At 48.0% G+C, this 26,974-nt stretch overlaps 2 protein-coding genes across 2 annotated transcripts in view; one reads left to right on the top strand and one right to left on the bottom strand.

Moving 5' to 3' along the window:
• Positions 1 to 19,228, top strand: part of myo6a (myosin VIa) — a 31,539-nt gene extending 12,311 nt beyond the window's left edge. Inside the window, 29 exon segments of the mRNA XM_055023005.1 lie at positions 2,243 to 2,420; positions 3,543 to 3,687; positions 4,819 to 4,976; positions 5,046 to 5,137; positions 5,271 to 5,343; positions 5,418 to 5,545; positions 6,384 to 6,479; positions 6,591 to 6,687; positions 6,690 to 6,760; positions 7,085 to 7,123; positions 7,203 to 7,296; positions 9,144 to 9,274; positions 9,353 to 9,430; positions 9,591 to 9,720; positions 10,388 to 10,478; positions 11,041 to 11,191; positions 11,662 to 11,752; positions 11,755 to 11,869; positions 13,241 to 13,274; positions 13,276 to 13,317; positions 13,554 to 13,714; positions 13,994 to 14,032; positions 14,637 to 14,672; positions 14,924 to 14,962; positions 16,075 to 16,178; positions 16,626 to 16,757; positions 17,042 to 17,068; positions 17,586 to 17,804; positions 18,234 to 19,228. Coding sequence (XP_054878980.1) covers positions 2,243 to 2,420; positions 3,543 to 3,687; positions 4,819 to 4,976; positions 5,046 to 5,137; positions 5,271 to 5,343; positions 5,418 to 5,545; positions 6,384 to 6,479; positions 6,591 to 6,687; positions 6,690 to 6,760; positions 7,085 to 7,123; positions 7,203 to 7,296; positions 9,144 to 9,274; positions 9,353 to 9,430; positions 9,591 to 9,720; positions 10,388 to 10,478; positions 11,041 to 11,191; positions 11,662 to 11,752; positions 11,755 to 11,869; positions 13,241 to 13,274; positions 13,276 to 13,317; positions 13,554 to 13,714; positions 13,994 to 14,032; positions 14,637 to 14,672; positions 14,924 to 14,962; positions 16,075 to 16,178; positions 16,626 to 16,757; positions 17,042 to 17,068; positions 17,586 to 17,804; positions 18,234 to 18,433 — 2,991 coding nt within the window. The 3' untranslated portion in view covers positions 18,434 to 19,228.
• A 480-nt stretch (positions 19,229 to 19,708) lies between these two features.
• Positions 19,709 to 26,974, bottom strand: part of LOC129353659 (interphotoreceptor matrix proteoglycan 1) — an 18,191-nt gene continuing 10,925 nt past the window's right edge. The window contains 11 exon segments of the mRNA XM_055023026.1: positions 19,709 to 20,822; positions 20,913 to 20,980; positions 21,587 to 21,794; positions 22,320 to 22,530; positions 23,093 to 23,631; positions 23,822 to 24,404; positions 24,830 to 25,567; positions 25,570 to 26,151; positions 26,298 to 26,350; positions 26,534 to 26,783; positions 26,894 to 26,974. The exon segment at positions 26,894 to 26,974 is cut by the window's right edge and continues 22 nt beyond it. Coding sequence (XP_054879001.1) covers positions 20,917 to 20,980; positions 21,587 to 21,794; positions 22,320 to 22,530; positions 23,093 to 23,631; positions 23,822 to 24,404; positions 24,830 to 25,567; positions 25,570 to 26,151; positions 26,298 to 26,350; positions 26,534 to 26,783; positions 26,894 to 26,974 — 3,309 coding nt within the window. The 3' untranslated portion in view covers positions 19,709 to 20,822; positions 20,913 to 20,916.

Genomic DNA, 26,974 nt, shown 5'->3' with positions numbered 1-26,974 from the left:
TATTACTAATATCATCAATGTTACTAATATCATCAATATTACCAATATCATCAATATTACTAATATTATCAATATTACCAATATCATCAATATTACTAATATCATCAATATTACCAATATCATCAATGTTACTAATATCATCAATGTTACTACCAATATCATCAATATTACTAATATTATCAATGTTACTAATATCATCAATGTTACCAATATCATCAAGATTACTAATATCATCAATGTTTACTAATATCATCAATATTACTAATATCATCAATATTACTAATATTAATGTTTACCAATATCATCAATGTTACTAATATCATCAATATTACCAATATCATCAATATTACTAATATTATCAATGTTACTAATATCATCAATATTACCAATATCATCAATGTTACTAATATCATCAATATTACCAATATCATCAATATACTAATATTATCAATGTTACTAATATCATCAATGTTACTAATATCATCAATATTACCAATATCATCAATATTACTAATATCATCAATATTACTAATATCATCAATATTACCAATATCATCAATATTACCAATATCATCAATGTTACTAATATCATCAATATTACTAATATCATCAATATTACTAATATTATCAATGTTACTAATATCATCAATATTACTAATATCATCAATATTACTAATATCATCAATATTACTAATATCATCAATATTACCAATATCATCAATATTACCAATATCATCAATATTACCAATATCATCAATATTACCAATATCATCAATATTACCAATATCATCAATGTTACTAATATCATCAATATTACTAATATCATCAATATTACTAATATCATCAATATTACCAATATCATCAATGTTACTAATATCATCAATATTACTAATATCATCAATATTACTAATATCATCAATATTACTAATATCATCAATATTACCAATATCATCAATATTACTAATCATCAATATACTAATATCATCAATATTACCAATATCATCAATATTACTAATATCATCAATATTACTAATATCATCAATATTACTAATATCATCAATATTACTAATATCATCAATATTACTAATATTAATGTTACCAATATCATCAATGTTACTAATATCATCAATATTACCAATATCATCAATATTACTAATATTATCAATGTTACTAATATCATCAATATTACCAATATCATCAATGTTACTAATATCATCAATATTACCAATATCATCAATATTACTAATATTATCAATGTTACTAATATCATCAATGTTACTAATATCATCAATATTACCAATATCATCAATATTACTAATATCATCAATATTACTAATATCATCAATATTACCAATATCATCAATATTACTAATATCATCAATATTACCAATATCATCAATATTACCAATATCATCAATGTTACTAATATCATCAATATTACTAATATTATCAATATTACTAATATTATCAATGTTACTATCATCAATATTACTAATATCATCAATATTACTAATATCATCAATATTACTAATATCATCAATATTACCAATATCATCAATATTACCAATATCATCAATATTACCAATATCATCAATATTACCAATATCATCAATATTACCAATATCATCAATGTTACTAATATCATCAATATTACTAATATCATCAATATTACTAATATCATCAATATTACCAATATCATCAATGTTACTAATATCATCAATATTACTAATATCATCAATATTACTAATATCATCAATATTACTAATATCATCAATATTACCAATATCATCAATATTACTAATATCATCAATATTACTAATATCATCAATATTACCAATATCATCAATATTACTAATATCATCAATATTACTAATATCATCAATATTACTAATATCATCAATATTACTAATATCATCAATACGAGAGAACAGAGGGAACGGCAGAGAACCTTCATCTCCATGGTGACAGCGAAGCTCTCAGCCAATCAGATTCCTCTGCGGAAATAAAAGGAAACATCAGAATAACAGGTGAAGGTGGTGGATAAATAAAAATGTCCAGGTTAGAACTTGCAGAGACTGAATCTATCTGGAATCAGGTGATAGGTGGCGCTCTAGAGCCAGAAAAACCGTTCCAAAGTTAATTGAGGAGCAGCAGTAGGAGAAACGTTCAGATTAAGGTCTGAACGGTGAAACGGCGCCCTCTGGAGGCCGGAGGTTCATCCCGTGGCGTGTTGTTTCCTTAGCACAGCAAAGCCGGCCCGCTGAAGGACCCGCTGCTGGACCACGGAGACTTCACCAGGATGAGCGTCGCCATGAAGAAGATCGGCCTGGGCGACGCCGAGAAGCTGGACCTGTTCCGGGTGGTGGCCGGCGTTCTGCATCTGGGCAACATCGACTTCGAGGAGGCCGGAAGCACCTCAGGTGGGCCGCCGAGATTCAGGCCCAGACTGATCCGCAGAACCTGTGTTGCCTCTGGTTCCTGTGGTTCCTAGTTTGGGTCGATTCTGTTCAGCTTGGTATTTAAAGGTCCCTGCAGAACAGCCTGGTTCCTGTAGACCAGGGGTCTCCAACACGGGGCCCGCGGGCCGCCGGTCGCCCGAAGAGCAAGTTCTAAAAATAGTCTTCATTAGGGAGCGCTGCTGAAAATGATTTCATTTTTACATTGAAGTGATAACCTTTATTTATTTTTAGAATAAAAAAGTTAATTATAAAAAAACGTTAAAAATAAATTGGTCTTTTCTAGGGTCAAAGTTTACATTCTGCTACTTTCAGATTTTCCTTCAAGGAATAAAAGAAAAGGATCATTTCTGTATTTTTATTATCCAGCCCTCTTTACTATTAACAAAACTGTGTAGGAAAAATCATCTTTTGTGTCAAAACATCTTTGTACGTAGCAAGTCTGTAGGGGTCAAAGGGCACGCTAAAGCCTTAATCTTTTTGGTCAGTTTGCTTTTTATTTGGCGGCTTGGTGTTTCTTTGTACCTAAGAGCTTAGCTTTAGCTCTTTTAGCTAAGATCAAAACAGCTACTTAAGCTAAAAGCTCAGGCTGAATCTCAGTTCAAGAGAAAGGGCTTTGGCGTGCCCTTTGACCCCCCACAGACTCGCTACGTACAAGATGTTTTGACACAAAAGATATTTTTTCTCCACAGTTTTGTTAACAGTAAAGACGGCTGGATGATAAAACGCTTATTTAAAGGAGAATCTCCTGGTATCACGGCTGCAGCTGCATAACAGTCAAACTGTTTGATTCTGAACTTCTGGGTCATTTAGAGTCACAGAAAACAGGGGATCAAAGTTCAAACTGAACTAAGAAGCTCTGATGACAGTAAGACGATGAGCCACGTCTGCCACGGTAACAACACTATGATCAGGCAGCATGGAATCGTACATGTATGACGGTTCATGTAATTCCCGTCCTAACTTTGTGTTACTCTGGACAGTGAAGCGGCTCCAGCCTCAGGTTGGTGACCCCTGACCTGACAGGTTCCACTTTAACCAGATCAACAGCAACACCAATAGTTTTCCCTCCTCCTTGTCTTGCAGGCGGCTGCACAATCAGGAATCAGTCAGGCCAGACGCTGCAGCACTGCGCTGAGCTGCTGGGCCTGGAGCAAGACGACCTCAGGGTCAGCCTCACCACCAGGGTCATGCTCACGTCAGCAGGGGGCGCCAAGGGGACAGCCATCAAGTAAGAGCTGCTGCTCACCACACACACACACACACACACACACACACACACACACACACACACACACACATACAGGACTTCAGCCTGAACACAACAAATTCTCCTGAATCCAAAAGCACTCCACACTTTTCAGTTTCCACTGGTGAACATGCTTCCAGGTTCTGCTTTGCTGGTCCGGCCCAGAAGGTGTGTAGAGGTTGTTAGACGTTGATCAGAACCAAACAGTTGAACTGACTGCTGGTGAGCAGAACCATTAAGAACACAAGCTAAAGACCCATTAGCCGTTTTAAAACGCAGGCTGCTGGACCCAACTGAGATTCTGACCTGTTCTGAAGAACCAGCCGGCCGCTCATACTACCTCCACAGACCGGGCCGAGGCACTACAGAGTCGGCACATTATCGTAGAGTGGAGGCCATCTGTAATGCTGCTCAGATTAGCATAAACATTAGCAGCATACAATACAGAAATCTGAAACTCTTTTGATCTCTGAAGAAGTTTTCTTTCGCTCACATTGTTTGATTTTGTTTAAATAAAATGCCTTCAAAGGAAGCAGCATTCTAGCTATGCTACGTATGCTAGCTGTGCTACCTATGCTAGCTGTGCTACCTATGCTAGCTGTGTAGACCGAATATTGTGCAGTGCAGGGGTGGGCAACTCGAGTCCCGGTCTCCTGCAATTTTTTGACGTGTCTCTACTTCAACACACCTGAGTCAAATAATGAGGTCATTAGCAGGACTCTGGAGAACCGGACTGCACTTGGAAGGTGATTGGATTCAAGTGTGTTGGACCAGGGAGACGTCTAAGAGTTGCAGGACAGCGGTCTTACAGGACCAGGACTGGCCACCCCTGCTGTGAGGCCTGGTAGATGTCTGGTTTCTCCCTGCAGCTGATCAGTTTGGGTTTTTCTTATCTGAGCAGAGGTCAAAGGTTGAGCCCTTCTTCGATTTGTCCAACAATTAGCGGCGTGACTCCTCTTAGTTTCTGCAGACAGCAATGCTTTCTGCTGAAAGAGCCGATATGTGGTGGACCCCAACGTGCTCCGGTTCCTGTCAGCTGCTGCTAACCTGTCAGGTGGGCAGCTCTGTCTCCCTAGTGAAGCCTGTAAAGGTCATACACCTCGTGTCTCCCAGGGTGCCCCTGAAGGTGGAGCAGGCCAACAATGCCCGGGACGCGCTGGCCAAGGCCACCTACAGCCGGCTCTTCGACCACGTGGTGACGCGGGTCAACCAGTGCTTCCCCTTTGACTCCTCGGCTAACTTCATCGGCGTGCTGGACATCGCCGGCTTCGGTCAGTCCACAATGAGGAGGAGGGGTCGGTGGGAGGGAGATGACCTCTGAACCTCTCTCTGTCTTCCAGAATACTTTGAACACAACAGCTTTGAGCAGTTCTGTATCAACTACTGCAATGAGAAGCTGCAGCAGTTCTTCAACGAGCGCATCCTAAAGGAGGTGAGCTGCTGCCATGACAATGGGTTCTGGTTTTCTGCGATCTCCTGGCAGCACCCAGGAAGCTGGAAGCAGCATCAAGTGTCCTGATTGGACAAAGGTCTCTCTCACTGTCATGGTCTGATTTGCTCGGCAGGAACAAGAGCTGTACCAGAAGGAGGGCCTGGGGGTTAACGAGGTTCACTACGTCGACAACCAGGACTGCATCGGTAGGTCTCTCTGAGTGTCCTGCAGCTGCTGCTTCCTCCTCCTCTTCATCAGGGCGTCTCCTCTGTCTCTGCAGATCTGGTGGAGGCCAAGCTGGTGGGCATTCTGGACATCTTAGACGAGGAGAACCGGCTGCCCCAGCCCAGCGACCAGCACTTCACTGACACGGTTCACAGCAAGCACAGGAATCACTTCCGCCTCACGGTGAGTCCCGCTGCTGCAGCTGACGCCTGGAACCAATCGCTTACTAAGAACGCCCTGCCAGCTCACAGACACTCATAGATAATCACAATATCATTGGGGAACGAACCGACTTTGCCTAAAAAGTCCTGATTGGTTGGTGAGGTGTGAACCCTATAGGACCTCTGACCTCCAAACCTTGGTCTGGTTTCGGTTTGAATGTGAACGCCAAGTGGTCCAAAGATCACTCTAATAGCAGGAAGTGGACTACAGTGCAGAGCATTCTGGGTAAATCCAACCAAAGCTAACATGTTAGCTTAGCATTAGCAGCAGAAATGGTTCCTGGTCTTCAGCCAAAGACTAAAGAGAAATCACTAAACTCTGACGCCTCCATCTTGTTTCATCTGGTGAAACAGGAAGTTGCTCTCAGCGTCTTCAGAGGTTTTAGTGTCGTTTCCTCCAGTGGTTGTTGGTGCAGCGCCCCCACAGGCCAGGAGGGGAACAGGCTGGTTTGACTCAGAGCCACAGCAGCTGCAGGTGGAGCAGATGACGGAGTTCTGGTTCCAGTAGAACCGGGTTGATGGGACCATCAGGAGGGAAACGGACTTAGAGGCCAGAAAACCACTAGAAGTTGTGATCATTTAAACATGAGTTTAGTTTCTTGAAATAATAAAATGTTTTTATTTTCACTTGCAATGATCAGCTGGTGAAGGAAGTACTTTGTGTTTTCAAAATAAAAGACCTGAATGTAACTGCGTAAATCCTCCAGTCTGAACTGAAACCGTCTGTAGATGAAATCAGTTCAGTCGGTCCTGGTGGTTCTGGGAAAACGTCCTGATGACTCTGTCTCTGTGTCCCACAGATTCCCAGGAAGTCCAAGCTGGCCGTTCACCGGAACGTCCGGGACGACGAAGGTTTCATCATCCGCCACTTCGCAGGAGCCGTGTGCTATGAGACGGTGGGTTCAGCAGGAGCCGGCAGCCCGGTCCGGCCCGGATCTCCCGAACCCGGTCCGGCTGCCTGGTCGGACCCCTGCAGAGTCTGACCGTGTCTTCGTGTCTCTCATCAGACCCAGTTTGTGGAGAAGAACAACGATGCGCTGCACATGTCCCTGGAGAGCCTGGTGAGCGAGTCCAAGGACCGCTTCGTCCGCCGGCTCTTCGAAACGCCGCCAGCAGCCGAGACGTCAAGCAGAAGGCCGGGAAGCTCAGCTTCATCAGCGTGGGAAACAAGTTCAAGGTGAGCCGGATGCTGAGCACGACCTCTGACCCATTGCACTCTGTTCCCCACTCTGACCTGACGACCTTTGATAGGCTCCGGTTCCTGTCAGCTCCTGTGTTTCTATGGTAACCACATCCTGTGAACGGTTGCGTGTCCTCGATGTACGTGAGCCTCTGACTGAAGCTGTCAGAGTTTAGTGGACCAAACCGGGTCAAACCAGGTTGACCCGGTTTGACCCGAAGCAGCTTTAGCTAGAAAATAAATCAGATCATCGCGTGAATCCAGCAGAAATGTGGTCCTGAACCGCCTGCTTCACTGACAGAGCTCCTGTTTCTCCTGCAGATGCAGCTGAATATTCTCCTGGACAAGCTGCGCAGCACGGTAAGTCATATTCCCCTGCAGGGGCGCTGGTTCTGGTTCTGCTCTCTGGTTCTGGTCTGACTGACCGCTTCTCCTTCAGGGCTCCAGCTTCATCCGCTGCATCAAACCCAACCTGAAGATGGTCAGCCACCAGTTTGAAGGAGCTCAGATCCTCTCCCAGCTGCAATGCTCAGGTACGAACCGCTGGAGCTCCTTCCTGTTTCTGGGAGCTAGCAGACGATTAGCTTTAGCTTAGCTTAGTGGGAACACCGCTGGAGCTCCTTCCTGTTTCTGGGAGCTAGCAGACGATTAGCTTTAGCTTAGCTTAGTGGGAACACCGCTGGAGCTCCTTCCTGTTTCTGGGAGCTAGCAGACGATTAGCTTTAGCTTAGCTTGGTGGGAACACAGCTGGAGCTCCTTCCTGTTTCTGGGAGCTAGCAGACGATTAGCTTTAGCTTAGCTTAGTGGGAACACCGCTGGAGCTCCTTCCTGTTTCTGGGAGCTAGCAGACGATTAGCTTTAGCTTAGCTTGGTGGGAACACAGCTGGAGCTCCTTCCTGTTTCTGGGAGCTAGCAGACGATTAGCTTTAGCTTAGCTTGGTGGGAACACAGCTGGAGCTCCTTCCTGTTTCTGGGAGCTAGCAGACAATTAGCTTAGCTTAGCTTGGTGGGAACACAGCTGGAGCTCCTTCCTGTTTCTGGGAGCTAGCAGACGATTAGCTTTAGCTTAGCTTGGTGGGAACACAGCTGGAGCTCCTTCCTGTTTGCTGGCGATTGGTTTAAATTGACTCAGTGTGGAGAGAATACAGTACAAGCTCCTCTAATTAGCATGAATCAGATTGTTCTCCACAAGAACCTGAGAACATTTTCATCTCCTGCAACTACAGAGGTTTGAGGCTCTGCTTCACTTTCAGAATAAAGGGCCAACTGGACCAGCACCTCCTGGTGAGTTTAAGGAGAAACGCTCCTTCAACTCTCCTCATCAGGAAGCAGGCCAGCTTTGGGGGCGGAGCCTATTGCGTTAAACTCAGGAAATATGATGGTGACTCCCTCTGAGGGACGTTCCCCTGCTTCAACACATGATTTCCATTGATGGCTGATTAACAGGTTGAAGCAGGGGAGACAGGACAGTGTTCCTGCAGCACCAGGGTTTGGAAACGCTGCCACAGGCTGACGGAGCCTCTGAGGGAGCCGCCACAGAGCGAGGGCCCACAGACTCCCTCTGAGTGGGCCGTGGTCCTGCCCTCACCCTCAGGCCTAATTGTATTTAAAGAGCACTTCAGAAACAGATATTCACTGCTCCAAAGTGCTGTACAGTATTTGAAAACACATAAGAATAAAGCAAATTAAAATGGATGGGGCAAGTAATACTGGAGTTACTGGGTTCCAGGGCAAAGTCTTGCTGCAGCATTTTGAATCATTTGGAGACGCCGTAGAGAAGATTAGTTCATATTGCTGTAGTCTAAACGTGTAGTGATGAAGGCTGGATGTTTCTCAGTCCTGGACACAGAAGCTGGATTTAACCTTTGCTAGAAGATGAAAAAAGCGACAGAGCTCACCTGCTGATCCGATTTCAAACTGTCAAAATGACACTGAGATTTCTATCACAGGAATGATAAAAGGACCAAGGGAACCAAGAATTTGATCAGGTTTACTAAAAAGGCTCTTTTGTCCAAACAGAATAACTTGAGTTTTATTTTGATCTAAGTGAAGAAACTTTTGGTTGATCCAGTGGCGCTCTGCTGTTAGAGTGCAGTCAGTCATCCTGATGCAGCTTCCACACATCATCAGTGGGAAGAGCTTCCATTGGGAAGAGCTTCCATTGGGAAGAGCTTCCATTTCTGAAACATGTCCAAGAGTTTCTGGGAGCTAGCAGACGATTAGCTTTAGCTTAGCTTGGTGGGAACACAGCTGGAGCTGTGTTCCCACCAAGAAAACGGGGCCTAAACGGGAGAGGAAATGGAAAGAACCCGATTGCGAACGGATCGGCTGCCTAAAGGCTCAGACATGTTAAGGTTCTGTTCTGGGTCGGGTTCTGCAGGAATGGTGTCGGTTCTGGACCTGATGCAGGGCGGCTTTCCCTCCAGAGCTCCTTTCCATGAACTCTACAACATGTACCAGAAGTACATGCCGCCCAAGCTGACCCGCCTCGACCCACGGCTCTTCTGTAAGGTGAGTTCTTGAAGCTCTGGATCAGAACCGGGCTTTGGCGGCTGATTTTAAGAACCTTGTTGTGTTTTTCTGTTGCAGGCTTTGTTCAAAGCTCTGGGTCTCGACGAGAATGACTACAAGTTTGGCCTCACCAAAGTGTTCTTCCGCCCTGGAAAGGTGAGACGTCCTGCCTTCCTTTCTGCACCAGACTTACCGATCAGAACCGAGCCTGTTGGCTCTGAAGGCCCGACCCTTCGGCAGAACATCAGACAGCAGCGTGACAGTCGGGCTCTCACAGGGAGCAGAGACGTTACTTACTATTGTAACTGGTTTCCAGTTCGCAGAGTTTGACCAGATCATGAGGTCCGACCCGGAGCACCTGGCGGCGCTGGTCCAGAAGGTCAACAAATGGCTGATCCACAGCCGCTGGAAAAAGGTCCAGTGGTGCGCTCTGTCTGTCATCAAGCGTAAGCAGTTTCATCACCTCATGTTCCATCATTTCTCCTGAAGCGTCGCCTCTTTACTGCCATCCACACCAATCAGTCGTTCCTGGTTCAACCTCCTGCTATCGGATCAGAACCTCAAGAACTGAACCCGATTCAGATCATGACAGAAAACTGGAAACCTGTGGATTTATAAATGCTGACACAAATCAATCCATCATTGATCCAGGCTGAGATTATTCAGTCATGAAGAGACGCAATGATTCTGTTGGTCAGAATCAACAATAAGATGTTCATAGTTTCATGACAATCTAAAAACAAAATAAAAGACTGAGCTAAAAGGAAAGAAAGTAGAATCTGTGGTATACTGCACTTTGACATTTAGACATTTACATAGTTTGAGATGTTTTTAAGCGTTCTGATGCAGGTGTCTTTTTATGGAAAGATGCATTAATGCATGTCGGATGCCTCAATATAAATCACGTGAAATGGTGCAGCATCAGGACGTTACAATCTTTTTATTTTTGTTTCTGGCTCTCAACATATTGACTGTTGCAGTTTCATATCTGAGCCACTAGATGTCTCCACCTGGTGGACTGGGCCTCTAACTTCCCATTCTGTGGCTCTGCTTCTGATGTTGTGTCCAGTTTGGGTCCAGCTGTTTAAACTGGTTCCTGTCTGTCTGTTACAGTGAAGAACAAGATCCTGTACCGGGCCGGCGCCTGCATCACCGTGCAGAAGACGGTCCGCATGTGGCTCTGCAGGAAGAAGCACAAGCCTCGGTGGGTTACACTTCCTGTTCTACTTCCTGTCGTGGGTTAGCAGCCTCCTCCTCCAGCTCTCTGACCGCCACGCTCCCTCCTCTCCATTATCAGTCATTCCCCAGCCGCCGCTGGCGGCGTTCTGCTCGTTGCGTTCCTTGCGTGCGGTGGTTCTGGGCGGCCGATCCGTCTGATTAGAACCGTTTGGAGCGCTGCAGGTGAAGAGGAGCGCCGTCTCCTTCGTCATCTCTGACAGCCCGCTGACGTGCTGAGCGGCGCCATCAGGGATTACTTGAGCGATGATGACTGCAGGGAATTCAGACGGATCAGGTCGCAGTCAGAACCAGAACCGCTGCGACTCATGACTCAAACTGGGAGACGGACCATGGCGGTTGGAGGTTCTGGTGGATGGTATCGGTTCTTTGTGTCATGAACACTTCTGAGTGAACTTTGACCTGAAGCTGAACTCGACATAGAGAAGAAGAAATTATTCAAATGATCAGTGTTGGAATGTCAGCTAACAGACCCGCTAGCTGTCCCGGTTCCTGTGGTTCTGCTAACAGACCCGGTTGTGTGTCTGCAGCATCGACGGCCTGCTGAAGGTCCAGAACCTGACGAAGAGGATGGGCCGCTTCACGGAGGTGGTGGGAGGCCTGAAGGAGGGAAAGCAGGAGATGAGCCAGCAGATCCAGGAGCTGGAGAACGCCATCAACGCCCTGACGATGAAGATCAAGGTGAGGTTCTGGTGGTTCTGGTGGGACGGCAGCACATCTGGGCCAGCTGTTGTTGTGGACCCCATCCATAGATGCATATATATCCAGTTTTCTTTCTTCTGTCCTTTCTGGACTAGATGGCGCAATAGGGCCGACTTTTGGGCGTGATGGTTTGCCAGTTAGCAGCTCCTAACAGCTGATGACGACGGATGTTCTGGCAGACTCTGGGTTTTAAATAGGCCGTTCTGCTGGTTCTGACGGGCTCATAGTGCCGTGACCGACGGCTGTACGGACGAGCTATATCGCCTGAGCGTTGTCACGGTATCGACAGCTGCTCATAAATATTCATCCACTTTCAGGCGACTGCTTATTGAACAACCTTAACGAGGGTGGTTACCATGGCAGCCCTGACCATAAAGTCAGTTGTAGACCACCAAACCCTCAGCTTGAAGTTTCTGAACCTGACCTCTGACCCTCTGCCTGCGCTCCAGAACACCGTGATGAGCCGCATCGACATCGACCACGAGTACCAGGTTCTGGTGAAGCGGTCAGAAAAGCTGCTGACGGACCTGCAGAACAAGAAGAAGAGGAGGAGGAGCGCGAGCGTCTGCGGCGCATCCAGGAGGAGATGGAGCGCGAGAGGAAGAGGAGGGAGGAAGACGAGCAGCGCCGCAAGCAGGAGGAGGAGGAGCGCCTCCTGTAAGTAGGAACATCCAATCCTGGTGGAGTAATCTGATTACTCTGGATCAGGTCAGACTCAGCAGGGCAGAAATACGTTTTCTAACGGCCCAAAATTTCTGATGCAGAAAAACTCAGAAATATTGGAAAGCTTTATTGTATTTCCCTCTGCTGCTGACGATCCAGTTTGGTTTCTGGTCCCTTCCTGGCGCCTGATGATCCAGACCTGCTGTTGGCTCTGACGGTACAGAGACGGTGCAGAGACGGTGCCTTGGACCCAGAGCCGCAGTGATCAGAGGCAGCGTTAGGAGCCCTCCCCCTCCTGCGGCGGCGCTCTGCATGCGGGTCACGGCCCGCTGCGCGTTCAGGCTGCAGCCTGGGAGTCTTTAGCAGGACTGATGGGAGCCGTCGTGTTCGTCACAAGCCGCCGCTCGCTAATGTCACACATTAGAGACGACAGGCTGAGCTTTATGGCCCGCTCCCCCTGCGCCGGGCGCTGAAGGTCGCGGCCTGAGACGTGCAGCCTTCATCTGCACGTTTTGAAGCTGAATGACCTTCAGCTGTCCTGATCTGAGATCTGCATGGTCAGCAGAAACGACAAAGTTTATCAGTAGAATAAATCTGTCGTGATCATTTTAATAAAATCGTTTTGATTTCGTCTGAATTTTAACTGAACCCCAAATCAAACTTTTCTCCTCATGAATTGTCTAAATCGGTTCTTCTGTCTTGGTTTCTGTGCAAATTGTGACATTTTCATCTAAATTTAATCCTGAAAATTTGGCCTAAAGCTGCCTCAGTGCTGCCCTCTATGGGTTGGATGGAGGTACCACAGGTGATCTTTGTCACATGAAGATCCACTCAGACAGGAGTGGATCTTCCTAGTGGACAGTCAGGATTTGGGCTAGCGAGTGGATCGTGCTGACTGCGCGTTTCTCAGCAAGTTGCTAGTTTCTTCTATGAAAGTTACAACATGTGCTGCTTGTCAGACTTTTCTGAAACTCTTGACATTCTTGGAATGTAGCAGTTCAAGCTGACCATTAGGGGGCGCTGTGTCACATGTTCATAACTGATGTTGGCAACAGCTTCGTCACTGGACGGACGGACGTCCAAATGTCTTCCAATCCAAACTGCTAGCTGAGCGGCGGCTGAACTGACTGATTTAGCTTGTCTGGTTCCGGAACATCCAGTTTGTGAGAAAACGTCAAGATGACGTTTCAATGAAAACCCAGAGCATTCTGTCCTCCGTTTGTCATCCGCTCCGCCCCGTCCACAGCCCAGACGGTTCCCCGATGCGTGTTGAGCCAGACGTTATGGAACGTCTCCCAAAGGGAACCCAGGTCTTCTGCGGAGATGGATGAACTTCCCTCTCGCCTTCTGCCTTTCCCTCTGTAGGAAAGCAGAGATGGAGCTGAAGAGGAAGCAGGAAGGAGGAGGAAAGGAAAGAGGGAGGAAAGGAGAGACGGCTGCAGGTTGGTGTTTTTTCACGCCAGCGTTGAATAAGTTTGCTGAAGTTCATGGGTGAAACTCGAGTTCCTCATTCAGACAGCGACCTTTTGCTAGCCAACCAAGACAGACCTTTTGCACTCCTGCTAACCCTGTTATAGCAGGAAGTGGAGGTGCATAGACATCCACAGAAACAGGAAGCAGGCTGATCCTGCTGACGGACCATCTGGACCAAATAATCCAGGTTGTAATCCGTCCCCAGGCGGAGCTGGAGCTGCAGCTGCAGGCGGAGCGGGAGGAGGAAGTGGCGCGGCAGGCGGTGCTGGAGCAGGAGCGGAGGGACCGGGAGCTGGCCATGCGGATCGCCCAGAACGAGTCGGAGCTGATCCCCGACGACACGCTGAATGACTCAGGGCTGCGCAGGTACCCTGACCTTTGACCTCTAGGCTCAGGAAGCTCTGAATGACTAAACAAAATCGGATTCATCTCCAAATGACTAAAAATCTGGTAAATGAATATAAAGTTTTAGAATTGTTTCTGGATGATGGAGGTCCAGTTTCTCCGTCAGGCCTTAATGATCCAGAACCAGAATCTGGACCTGGACCTGACAGCTACTCTTCCTGAGCTCAGGAGGAAACTAACGATGTTTAACCATGTTCTTCTTCTATGGTGTCTAACCATGTTCTTCTTCTCCTGTTCCAGTAACGGCTCCTCCGTTCCATCGTCTCCAGAGAGAGCAGCGTAAGATCCTCAGACTTAACCTTTCTGATTAACCCTGGCTCTTTCTTACCCCTGACCTCTGACCCCTGCATGCTGGAACAATCTAACAGAACCTCCTCACTTCCTACTAGAACCTTTTCCGACCTGATCAGCACCAGTTCTCGTCTCTACGCAGTTCAGAACCAGAACCAGAGCAGTCCAAACATAAGCTGCAAATTGTTAGAATCTCTGTCTTTGAGATTCTGATTGTCTCAACAAGCTGGTTCCAGTTCAGAACCGGGTCAGAACCAGGGCTGATTGTGGAAGGAACCCAGCAAAGAGAACCAGGTCTGACCCCGCCCACCGCCGTAGAAGAAGCTTCATTGGGTGACATCAGAGACAGCCGAGCTGTGGTTGGTTCTGATGGATCCGGTTCTGCTGAGTCCATCTTAGTGGCCAATAGGAACCAGTAAAGGTTTCTGGCCTGGTTTCACTAGGAACTGGTTCAACTGGTGACCAGTCCGACCTCCTCTGATTATAGCTGTTGGATCAATGATTGATCAGCTGATTGATCACCCGGGAGGAGAATGGCTCCTCCTCTTCGTCGCTCCTCCTCTTCGTCGGCTCTAACTCTGACTCTCTCCAGTCTGCAGGTCGGCGCCAAACTGAAGAGCTACACCATGTAGGTTCCTCTCACACACCTGCAGCATCTGGCCGGGTCCATACGGACCAGAACCGGATCAGAACCGGTTAAACCTGACCTGGGTCAGAAACTGGTTTTGGTTCTGGTTCTTTGTGTAAACTGGGAGTTTGTTGGCCTCTTCTTCTTGGGTTTATTTCACATTGAGAGCAGAAACTAGTTTCTTCTTCTTGGGTTGAAAAGTGTCTAAGCTCCGCCCACATGCTGCTAACCTGGCCCATCATGCTTTGCAGGGAGGAAATGGCGAAGGAGATGACCGAACTTCTGGCCCGGTGGGTAAAATCCGTCCGTCAGAACCAAATCGCTCAGATCTCTCTATGATTTGGATCAGATCGCTAATCAGAACCAGGTGATCCAAACTGGTCCATGAAGAAGAAGGTTCTGGACCTGCAAGCCGTTGAAGGTTCTGGTTCTGGACCTGCGACCCGTTGGTGGAGGAAGTTCAGGCGTTTGGAGTACCGGGAATTGCTGCTTGGGTCTTATTCCCGCTCACGCCTCCAGAACCACAAGAGCGTCTGACCCAAAAGACCACCTATGGAATACAGCGCCACCAGCGGGCCCTTCTTGGTACTTTCAGGTTTCTGATGAAGAGCTTTCAGGTCCAGAACCAGCAGAGGTCCGGTCCAGGTGGTTCTGCTGATCTGTGCAGCCGGATGAAGATGGAAAAATGGATCTCCTGGTTTCTGATGCAATGATAAAAATCTAAATTTGAAATTAAAATGAATCAAATTCCTGAATTTCCAACATAAGAAGTCGCTGACGGTTCCAGATGGATTCTGCTCACTCTGTCCGCCGGACCCTGGGTTCTCCTGGGTTCTACTTGGTTCTACTGGGTTCTTCTGGTTCTACTGGTTGTACTGCATGCAGTTCTTTCTCCTCTCCTCCACTTGGTGTGTTTCTGACCCATAACCCTGTTCTGTTTGTGGAACTGGACTCTGATTCCACCTTTGAGCTCCTGATGGACTGGAGTTCGCCGGGAGTTTACTGGGAGTTCACTGGGAGTTCACTGGGAGTTCACTGGGAGTTCTGGTTCACCAAGTGTAATGGAGCTGCTGAAGACCAGAGTGTTGATTCAGAGACTGAGGAGCAGATAGTTCAGATCCAGATCTGGTTCCAGACTCTAACACCTGGTTACGTGGTGCTGAGAACTGAGTCCAGATCCAAGTACAGAAACAGAACCTTTTGGACCTGGTCAGAACTTCTGCTGGTCCAGAAGTCTAGACTTCTCTTTGGACCACAACCATGATAAGAACCATGTTTCCGTGGGAAACTCTCAGTGAACTGGGCTCCTCAGGTGGATCTTTGGCGTTCAGGCGTTCCCCCTCCTCCTCACCTTCATGTCTTCATCTCACTTCCTGTTTCTTGTCTCTGCTTCCTGTCCCAGAGGGCCCCAGGTTCAGGCCAACAAAGCTGCTGCCAACGCCAAAAAGTTTGAATTGAGCAAGTGGAAGTACGCCGAGCTGCGAGACGCCATCAACACATCCTGTGGTGAGTGACCCGGATCTGGATCCAGGTTCATGTTCAGATCCAGATTGAAGTTCTGATCTAGTTCTGGGTCTGGATCCATCCAGACCCAGTAACTGTGTGGTGAACAACACAGTTACTGGATTTTGTTGCGAGGGGCGGGGCTTTTGGGTTAGGGGCGGGGCTACTAAACCATCAGCTTGGTTTTCAGAATCTAATTAAAGTATTAAACGGTCAGAATCAAACAGCATTGGGTCGGTGCTGACCGAGTTCTTTGGGTCGAGGTTTGGGCGTTCTCAGAGAAACAAAGTCCTTCAGGGAGGGTCCAGTCTGCTGGTTCTTTTGGGTTCAGAGAGTATTATGGATCAGATCTGTCATGTTAATAAATTAGAAATGAAACCCAGTGAACCTCCCTAAGTGGTTCACTGGTCCGGGTCAGAACCGGGTCCTGACCGGCCTCCTCTCCCTCAGACATCGAGCTGCTGGCGGCCTGCAGGGAGGAGTTCCACCGGCGCCTGAAGGTGTACCACGCCTGGAAGGCCCGGAACAAGAAGAGGAACGCCGAGACGGAGCAGCGGGCGCCGCGCTCCGTCATGGACTACGGTACGCTGCTTCTGTTCTGATTCTGAACCGGTTCTGGTTACACCAACTCCTCAGCTAAAGGTTCTGACCAACAGAACCTTCTTGCCACCAGAAGCTTCTGATCCAACTTGCTTCCTCACAGAGATTCTGGTTCTGAACAGGAAGTTCTGGTGCACAGAACTTCCTGTTTCTGCCCCAAACAGGAAATGGATTTATGTCACTTTCAAAATAAAGCTCCTGCAGGTTCTGGTTCTGTTTCTGTGTCAGGACCAGAACCGTCTTCATCCTGTGTCTCCGTGTTTCAGATGTTCCGTCTGCAGCCAGAGAAACACGTAAGTTCTGTAGAACCTGGCTAACCTCCACTAACCTGCTGGTTCCGCTGGTTCTGCTCCTAACTGGGCCTACTGGGACTGCTGGTTCTGCTTCTAGCTGCTCTGCTTCTAGAGGGAGGGGGGCAGACAAAGCTCATCAGAACCAGAACCTGGCTGGACCTTTGTGGTCAGATCCTGGTCAGAGAGGTACTGGTTCTGATCTGTTGTCCTGCTGGAGGAAGATGTTCTGGTGGTACCGGTCCACACTGGGTCCAGAACAAAGTGTGATCGATCAGAACCTGAGTAGATCCAGCAGGTTCTGGTCCTCGACTCTGCTCCATCAGTGAAGTTCTGATCCAGCTCGATTTGGACTTGCAGCTGGATCAAAAAGGTTTTGCAGAACCTTTTCAGATTCTTCCCACATTCTGCATCTTCTGGTTCTGGGTCTCGTAGCGTCCTGTAGGCCCTGATTTTCTGGGCCGCCTGGTTCTGGTCCATCTCCATGTCCTATTGCCTCTAACATCTCTCATCCAATCAGCAGCCCAGCAGAGCTTGGCCCCGCCCCTCCCGGCGCGGCAGCAGGACCTGTCGGCCAATCGGCAGCAGCGTTTCTTCCGCATCCCGTTCATCCGGCCGGCGGATCAGTTCAAGGAGCCGCAGCAGAAGAAAGGCTGGTGGTACGCGCACTTCGACGGCGCCTGGATCGCCCGACAGATGGAGCTGCACCCCGACAAGCACCCCATCCTGCTGGTGGCAGGTCAGTGGGCGGGGCTAACGGGGTCACAACCTGCAGGGTCATCGGCAGCATTTATATACTCGTGTTGGTTTCTGGGGTTGGGGCTTGGTGATGCAGCAAAGGATCGTGGGTAATTGAGCTCAAGCAAAGGTGAAGCAAGGCACCTTTATACGCTTCTGTGTGCGCTAGCTTCATTAGCTTCTACAGTTAGAGACCAGCTTCAGTCAGAGAAGCTGTTATGTTTCTAGTTGTTGCAGCAGCGCCCCGTCAGCAGATGGCGCCCTGGGCTTCCACCTATTGGTTCTATGTTGCCGATTTCTGGATAAATGATGGCCTGGTTTTCCAGAAGGGGATTTAATCTCTGCAGGAACAAAGACCTTTCGTCTGTTTATAGGAACTCGCGGATGTTTGGACCTTTGGTTCTGTCTGATGGTTCTGGTTCTGCTGCAGGGAAGGACGACATGGAGATGTGCGAGCTGAGCCTGGAGGAGACGGGTCTGTCCCGGAAGCGCGGCGCAGAGATTCTGCCCCGGCAGTTCGAGGAGATCTGGGAGCGCTGCGGCGGCGTTCAGTACCTGCGCAGCGCCATCGAGAGCCGCCAAGCGCGCCCCACCTACGCCACCGCCATGCTGCAGAGCCTGCTGAAGTGACGGGGCGCGCCGCCGCTCCCCACCTGCAGGAGGAGCTGGTCCCACTAGCCCATTTTAACGTCTGCAGGCTAACCGAGGCTAACATGCTAACTCAGGCTAACAGGCTAGCGGGCTAACAGGCTAGCGAGCTAACAGGCTAGCCGCTGCAGTCGGACCTCCACACCTGGAATATCTCGTTCCTCTAATCATACATTCCTGATTAATTCCGATGAAGCGTTCCCACCCGGCAATGGGCCGATGACCCGGTCCGATGACCCGGTCCGATCCGGTCGGTTCTGCTGGGCCGGAGCGGCGGCGTGAGGCGGAGCCGCTCCTCATCCTGATTGATGCTCGTTTCCGTTCTGGCTGAATGTTTTCCAGACGTCATTGATTTGTTGAATGAATCTCGTTTTTCCTGTTTCTGTTTGATTTGGGAACGCTGCATCCTGGAGCGGCTCTGACATCACTTCCTGTTTGAAAAGGACAATGCAACGCTCCGGGATCTGCTTCCTGCCAGACGGTGGCGCTCCGCAGCGGATCGACCGGAAAACGAGATTATTTTGGGGAGAAAGTTTCTACTTTTGTGGCTCCGAATGAGAAGCAATAAAAATGCAGGAATCAAACCGGCCACTTGTCTGTTCTCTGCTAGAAACCCGCAGGAGGATCCGGGTCGGAACCATCGACATCCAGCCTGAACTGGGTCGTCGGGTCGGCATGTTGAGGCTGTTAGGAAAAGAACCGGAACCGGTCCAGCAGGTTCTGATCCGCTTCTCTGAGCCTGATCTCTAACGGTTGAATAAAGTGTTTCCTGTTCTCCTTCCTGGTTCTCTTCTTCCACACAAACGAGCTGAAACACAGACTTGAAAAAGCCAGAAATATTCAACAATTCAGCTAAAATTCAAATAAAACAAAAAAGCAAAGTCCAGTTTGAGTCACCAGCTGGATCCAGAACCAGAACCAGCAGCTGCTTTAATGATCATCCAGGAAATAAAACAGAAACCATCAAGAGACGAAACTAATTCTGTCCTGGTCCAGATAAACTGACCGGGTCAGGTCCAAACCTCCGAACCATCTGTGGACCAGTAACATCTGGCCAGCTGCTGAACTATTACTTTGGACCCGTCCCATCTGGTTGTCTGGACCAGAACCATCTTAGTGAAGCAGAAGATCAAAGTTTAGCTCGGTTTGTTCTGATGGTCAGAGTACATCAGAACAAAAACTGCAGGTTCTGTTCAGGTTGGTCTGCAGTCCCGCATCAGCTGGAATGTTGAATAAGAAAACAGGAGTCGATAAAGGTTCCGGAGACCCAGCTTTTATTTTGGTAGTCCACTTCCTGTTGTCGGTGAGTGAATTAGCATACTAGCTAAAACTTTAGCTCTGCGATGAACAACTAGCTTCAATCTAAATATTTAGCTTCAGTTTAAATATTCTGCTAGCTCAGACCAACTATTTAGCTGTGGAGCTAAATATTTAGCTTGAATCTGGTATTTATGAATTAATAACAGTGGAAAGTGAACCTGCGCTTATTATAAATAAAGCAGGCTAAATAACCCAAATTGGTGCTGTTAGCTTCTAACAGCATCTGATACAGGAAGTCGCTGACTGGGTGGAATCAGTCCAGTTTGTTCCTTAGACGGCGGCTGCAGCGCCACCATCTGGTCATCACAGGACGCAACCCCTGTTGCGTTTATTGGATCCAACTATATAATACAGTGACCTTTAACCTCCCAGGTAATATTCACGCTGAACTTCCTGTAGATCTTTGGGTCCAGTGCCTTGGTGCAAATAAACCTTCAACCTCTTTTTCTGGTTGGATCGAATGTTACCCTGAATACTATCGGGTTCCTACAGGGTGATGGGCCGAGTGCGGGGTCGTCTCCAGGGTGATGGGCCGAGTCCGGGGTCGTCTCCAGGGTGATGGGCCGAGTCCGGGGTCGTCTCCAGGGTGATGGGCCGAGTCCGGGGTCGTCTCCAGGGTGATGGGCCGAGTGCGGGTCGTCTCCAGGGTGATGGGCCGAGTCCGGTCGTCTCCAGGGTGATGGCTGTCCAGGGTCGTCTCCAGGGTGATGGCTGTCCGGGGTCGTGTCCAAGGGCGTTATAGGTCAGTTCTCTAGGAAGCTCGAGGTGGAAGAGGAAGTTGTTCTCAGACCTTGAAGGTCCATGTATGAGGACAGAACCCCGTCTGGTCTTCATAACCCTAACTCAGGTCCCAAACGCAGCAGAACCGGGTCAGAACGGCTGAAAACGAGACAATCAAGGTTCTGCAATAACATAGTCAAAGTCCAGGTCTAAGCCCAGCGTGATGGACCTTTAGGTGAAGTCGACCTGATCTCCCAATCCATCAGACGAGCTCGTCGGTTCTGACCCGATTCAGTCAGGTCGACGCTGATCCTCTGAAGCTCTGCCAAGTCTGCAGGAACAGGAAGACCCGGTTAGAGGAAGAACAGCTGGTTCTGGTTCTACCACTGGTGGGTCAGAACTGACCCACCAGAACCAGTACCTTTTCACATTCCCTGGTCCCGTCCAATCCAACGCGTCGGGCCGGACCGCTGAGCTCCACCTCTGGGTCTGAAAGACAGGAAGCAGCAACCAGGTGAGTTCACCTTCATGCATGTAAAATACGTTTCTGTGGCAACCATCTCAGACATGAAGGTAAAAAACGAGGAAACTGGCAACATGTAGCAGTCTAGTTAAAGTCCTGATGCAGCGCAGCATCAGAACCGGGTTCTGATCCTGTTTTACAGTCCAATAAAAACCAGTTCAGATGACATCATTTCCACATGAAGCAGGACGTAGAAAAGCCAACAGACTAACCTTCATAGAGGCAAATAAGGCGATGAACACAACTCCACCAGAACCACCAGCTGGTCTTGACCCAACTGACCGAGCTGGAGAGGTTCTGTTGGGTTCTTTTTGGTTCTGCTGGTTCTATTGCGCTCTGTCTGGTTCTGTTGGTTCTGACCCAGATGGACAGAAAGTGGGCCTGGTTCCCGGTGTCTGACTGGTTGTTGTTGCTGAGAACAACGACTCGAAGACGGACCGAGGTCAACTAGGTACTGGCATCATGACCTTTGACCTGATGACCAGTACCTGAGAAAAACACCCAAACTCTGACATAACAGATGAGCCGGCTGCGGTTCGGTCCAGTTTAGGTGACTGGAACCTCTCTGGTACCTGCACTCGGCTCCTCGGCCTGGAACCACGTGACAATCCCCGTCTGGGCAGAACTCAGGCTCCAGCTCGCAGATGCTCCGACAGGACCGGTTCTGTTGCGCCAGGAAGCCCGGTTCGCATTGGCACCGGGCCTCCTGGGTCCGTGGGTCGACCACGCAGCGGGACGAGGCTCCGCAGGCCAGGAACCGGCACGGATCGGCCCGATCAGCTGCAGACAGGAGGATGGAACAAAAGAGTCAGGCTCTAACCAGACAGAATATCAGCCAGCCGGTTCTGGTTCTGCTGACCAGGAACAAAGAATTGCTTTAAATCTGGCTTTTATCTGAACGGCAAAGTCCAAATGTTGGGCTTCCCGAAGCAGAACTTAGAATTACGAATCCAAACCTTAAGGGTTCTGACCCAAACTCTGGTCCAAACCAAAACGGGTCAAACTTTCCAAATACGTTATCAGTGCACCAGAACCAAGAAGCCGGGCTTCTTGAGCTCCTCAGCAGAACCTCGGCCTGAGGTCCGGTCCGGTTCCAGGTCACAAAGCAGGTTCCTCTGGGTTTCCGTGGAAACACTGATGGACCCACAATAAGTCCAGTTTTTTAGCTAAGTCGGGTAAAGTTCTAGTGAACGATTCTGTCAGTAGACAGCGTTCAGGTAGGTAACCCCTCGTTTAGTTCTGTCTGATTAAAGTCAACAACTGACCCGTCCCAGAACGGAACGTCCTTGACCTCTGACCCCTCACCTGGCTCCACGTCCAGCGAGCTGCGGTCGATCTGCAGCCTCCTGGCGGCGGAGCAGAACCGCTCCAGCAGGCAGCGGACGGCCTCGGTGACGTTGTAGGGCACGGAGCGGGAGAAGCGCATCTTGCTGTTGACGACCACGCTGCCCTTCCTGAAGTTCAGGATCTCCAGTTTCCTGAAGCCCGTCAGGTTGGCCTGCAGGTACGGCAGCAGCTGCAGCGGCAAGCGCAGTCGTAGGTTAGAGGCATGGAAGGAAAGCAGGAGCAGCTAATGAGCAGCTAATGAGCCGCCGCTGGCTCTCTTCAGCTCATCTGCTGCTGGGCAGAGAAGCGATTTAGTTTTCTACTGCGTTAATCTGCCACCGGCTTCATAGAGAGCCTGAATGTGAAGCACCTCAGTAATTAGTTCATATTTATTCATATATTGGACTTGACCATGACTGCACATGCTGCAGAAATCTAATAAAGAAAAAGGTTTTAATGAGACGCCCTGATCAGAACCTTCTGGACCGCCTGGATGGGCCTTTAATGCGGGAACACTTCTCTTTCCCAAAGAGAAATGTTCTCAGCTCTCCTGCTTTTAGACATCACTAAATGTTTTAGGAGCAGGAAGCTTCTCCAACATTCTCACAAATAGGGGAAAGCCTTGGGAGAGACCACAGCCTTCATGTTACCTGCTGAAAGTTTCACCCTCTCTCCACCATGAGGTCTGGAAACATCTCACAATTTTTCCATCTTTTCCAGTCTGATGTTCAGCTTTCTGGGGTTCCACTCACCACGTCTAGAAGGGTGTTCTCCAGGGCTCTGTACTCTGCTGAGGTGTTGTTGAAAAGGTTTTCTGAGAAGTCCATGTTGGTGAGACGCAGGCTGAAGAACACCACCAGCTCCTGCCTATTGCTGGCAGTGGTCATGGTGGGCGTGGTCAAGTATCTTAGCGGAACGGCATCTTCCTCTGCTGCAGAGGTCGGATCACTGCCAGGGTCCACTGACTCCTTACTGGGAGTGTTGCTCTGGTCCAGGTCCTCAGAAAACGTCTCCCCACCTGGAGAGGCAGTGAGGCTTTCAGGGTTTGCTGTTTCCACCCAGGGAACAACAGGTGGTTCTGGTTCACTTGTGTCCTCTGTTAACTCAAAGGGCCCAGAGACCTCAGTCGGCCCAGATGTTGGTACTTGAACTAGGTCCACAGAAGGTGGAGGTGCAGGGAGAGCTTCTGAGACTGGGCTATGAGTCACAAACATTTCTTCTTCTTCTTGTGTCTTTGATGAAGCGTTATTGGTCACTCCAGTGTCCTCTGACTGAACCTCTGGCTCTGCAGCTGTTGCAGCGAGGAAATGGTAAAATAACAGAATGAGTCTGGAACAACTGTCTAAATTCTACTAAACGTATCTTCTGTAACATCTAGACCCTCCAATATCTGCTCAAGGTAGTTAATGACAGGAAATCAATTTCCCTAAAGGAGCTCATGTTGAATCTTAAAGCTTGAGAACCTAAAGAATAGATGTTACCTGAGACAGATGTTGCTGCTTCAATGGGTCGATCCGTCTGGACAGGTCCTGGTGGTCTGAAGGGACTGGCTTCTCTCTCCACCTCTATGTTTGTTCTATCAATGTCCTCCTTGGTGTCAGCCTCCTCTGTGATTGGGTAGATGCGGTTAGATGCTTTTTCCTCAAGTGGATGGAGGAGTCCTGGTATGGCGGTTGGATTATCTTCCACTGATGGGTTGAGTTGGTCAGAACCATCCAGTGGATCTTCCCCCACTACCTGAACACTATCCTCTCTGTAGTGAAGTTCTTCCATGCTTTCCAAAGTCTGGAGGATTTTGATGAACCCAATATCTGGTTCTGTAGAATCTCTCTTTGGCTCTGGCTCTACGACCTCCTTTCCTGGTTCTGGACCTTTATTTAAGTCTGGTAAAAAGTCCAATCGGTCTTTGTCTGGTTCTGAAACTGTCTCCAGTTCTGGACTTTTTGATGTGGCTTCAGTCTTCTTTTCTGGTTGTGAAGAAGGTTCTGGCTGTGCAATCTCCACCGGCCTCCCATCAAGTGAGACCACTACAACCTCTTCATCCTCCAAATCTGCATTAGGAATTCAGTGACATCTTCTGTTTGAAGCTTCACCACATGGACAGATTTTTCTCTAACGTCTTCTCTATCCAACTCAGGAACTGCTTCCTCTGGTTCAGAAACTCTATCAGCAACTCCACCCATGTTGACGTTTTCCTCCGGTTCCTTGGGAACCTTTTGTTCTGTAACTTTGAATACGGTTTCCTCAGTATCTTCAGGACCATGTCCTGTATACTTCAGTCACACTTTCTTCTGAGCGCTCAGGAACTCTGTCTTCTATAAGTTTGGGAACTCTCTCTTCCTCAGTGACCTTGAGAATAGTTTCCTTGGTGACTTCAGCAACTTTGTCCTCCATAAATATGGGAACCCTTTCCTCTGTTACATCAGGACCCTTTTCTTCAGGGACTTCAGGTAACGTTTCTGTCAGAACTTCATGACCTGGTCTCTCTAAAACGGTTTCATCTTTGGAGCCAACAAGCACCACCTCTTCCTCTTTTTCTGAGACTCCACCAGAGTTTCCTCTAGTTGAGGAATTAAAAGTGACACCTCAATGACTTTTTCTCTCTGCTCTTCTTTTAGTTCTGTAAGTTCAACTATTTCTTTTTCTAGTTCTACACCTTGCCCTGTGAAAACCTCAGGTTTGGTATCATCAGAGTCCGTCTCTAGAAGTGATTCTTCTGATTCAACTGATTTTAATGTTTCAAGGTCCTTCTCTATAATATGAGCCACAATTTCTGGCTCTGTAACTTCGTCCTGACTTTTGACAACCGACTGTTTCTTTGTCTCTGATGCTTTAGTTGAATCTTTTTCTTGGATTGAAACATCCACTGCTGCTTGTCGAACTTCTTGGTGTGGCTCTGAAACTTCAGGTGCTTCTGTCTCTGCAGTGATAGACTCTGATGGCTTTTCTTCTTTATCTGGCGCTGACACTTCAAATGTTGCTTCACCCGACTCTGACCTTTCAACTGCAACATCTCCTGGTTCTGAGACTTCTACTTTCTCAAAGTTTGGCCTTAAAACCTCCAGAATGACTGAATCTTCCTCTGGCTCTAGCAGTTCTACTTCAGTTTGCAAACTTCTAACATCCTGTGATTCCTGGTCCAGAACATCACTTCGTTTGGGTTTTGACAAACCTAAATCTACATTTTCTTCATCTGGAAGAGCGTTGATGTCTTCTTCCTCTTTCGGGATCAATGGCTCTGTGGGTGGCTGGTCTGTGAGGTCTGCATGTTGAAAAGTTGGAGTTGTGATGTCATACAGCTCCTTCTTGCCAACGCCTGCAGTGAATAAAATCTGAGCTGTTGGTTCAAACACAGGACTTTCTCCTCCTTTTCAGCCGGACTGAGGTTTTCCTCTGATATCAGGTTAGGAGACGAAGTGATAAATGGATTGTCCGCCTCCCCCTGAAGAAGCAGCGTCGGGGTTGGGATATAGACGCGCACAAGTTCCCCCGTTTCTTCCTGATGAATGCTTTCAATCTCATGTGTGATGAGGAGCAATTCCTCTTCCACTTGTTCCTGGCTCAACAGCTCTGGTTCAATCATGTAAATTTCTTCCGAATCATCAATAATGTCCTCTGAAGCCGGGGGATCATCTCTGATCAGCGTCACCCCATCAGTCACCGTGATCGTCTCGCCATGTGAGACAGTGGTGGAATCCAGCAGGGTCACAAGGTCGTTTTCCTTCTCCTTTGGGGTGAGAGGATGACGTTCGTTCATCTCCGGCTCGGGGGTGAAGACTTTAAACTCATTGTGGGAATCAGATTCACTGGGCTGTGAACACACACATGCATCATTATGATGATTTTAGATTCATTTGGTTGTTATTTATTCCAAAATCTTTTTCTCTTAAGAATGCCATTCTGCTGACACAGCAATTAAACTGCTCATGTCAGATGAGCTGCAGCTGAAGCTCTTACCTCATTTATCTCTTCAGTTGCAGCTGATGTTGGTGTTGGCAGGGCGATCACTTCTGGAAAATAAATGTTCATCAATGCAGGAGCTGAAACTGCTGCAGGTTCAAGCTCTTCTTTTACCACATGAATCTTCTTTAACATCATAAATTTTAGTACATAAATTCATGATTTATTAAATAACGAGCCCGAGACTCTGACCCAGACCGCTGAAGACTCAGCGGTCTGGGTCAGAGCAGTACCTGGGTGGAAGTTCAGGGAGTCCAGGTCGACTGGCAGAGAAGCTTTCTCCTGTAAAGCCTGGACCATCATATCTCTGAGTCCAGAACCAGCAGACGCCTCTGGCTCTCCGGTTGTCTCTGCATGATGGATGTTGTTCTCAAAGACCACAGAGTAGTGGACCGAGATTCCTTCAGCCCTGAAATACAAAACAACAAGTCCTGCCTGCTCCCGCATCTTAATTCTTTGCTGATTTTCTCTCAAATGTTTCTTCTTTTATTAAGTATAATCTGCGTTTTTCATCATACAAACCAGGGATCTGCAACCGTTAGACCTGCTCCTGGTCCAACACACCTGAACCAAATAACTGGATCGTCCCCTCAGGTCAGTGGTTCTCCTGCTGATGTTCTGATCATTGGACTCGGGTGTGTTGAAGCACAGACACGTCTAAAGTTTGCAGAAGC

This window comes from Poeciliopsis prolifica, unplaced genomic scaffold (genome assembly GCF_027474105.1).
Source record: "Poeciliopsis prolifica strain line A6 unplaced genomic scaffold, Auburn_PproV2 SCAFFOLD094, whole genome shotgun sequence".
Lineage (NCBI taxonomy): Eukaryota > Metazoa > Chordata > Actinopteri > Cyprinodontiformes > Poeciliidae > Poeciliopsis > Poeciliopsis prolifica.
Note: the sequence above shows the minus strand (reverse complement) of the source record. Positions and strands in the feature narration are given on the sequence as shown.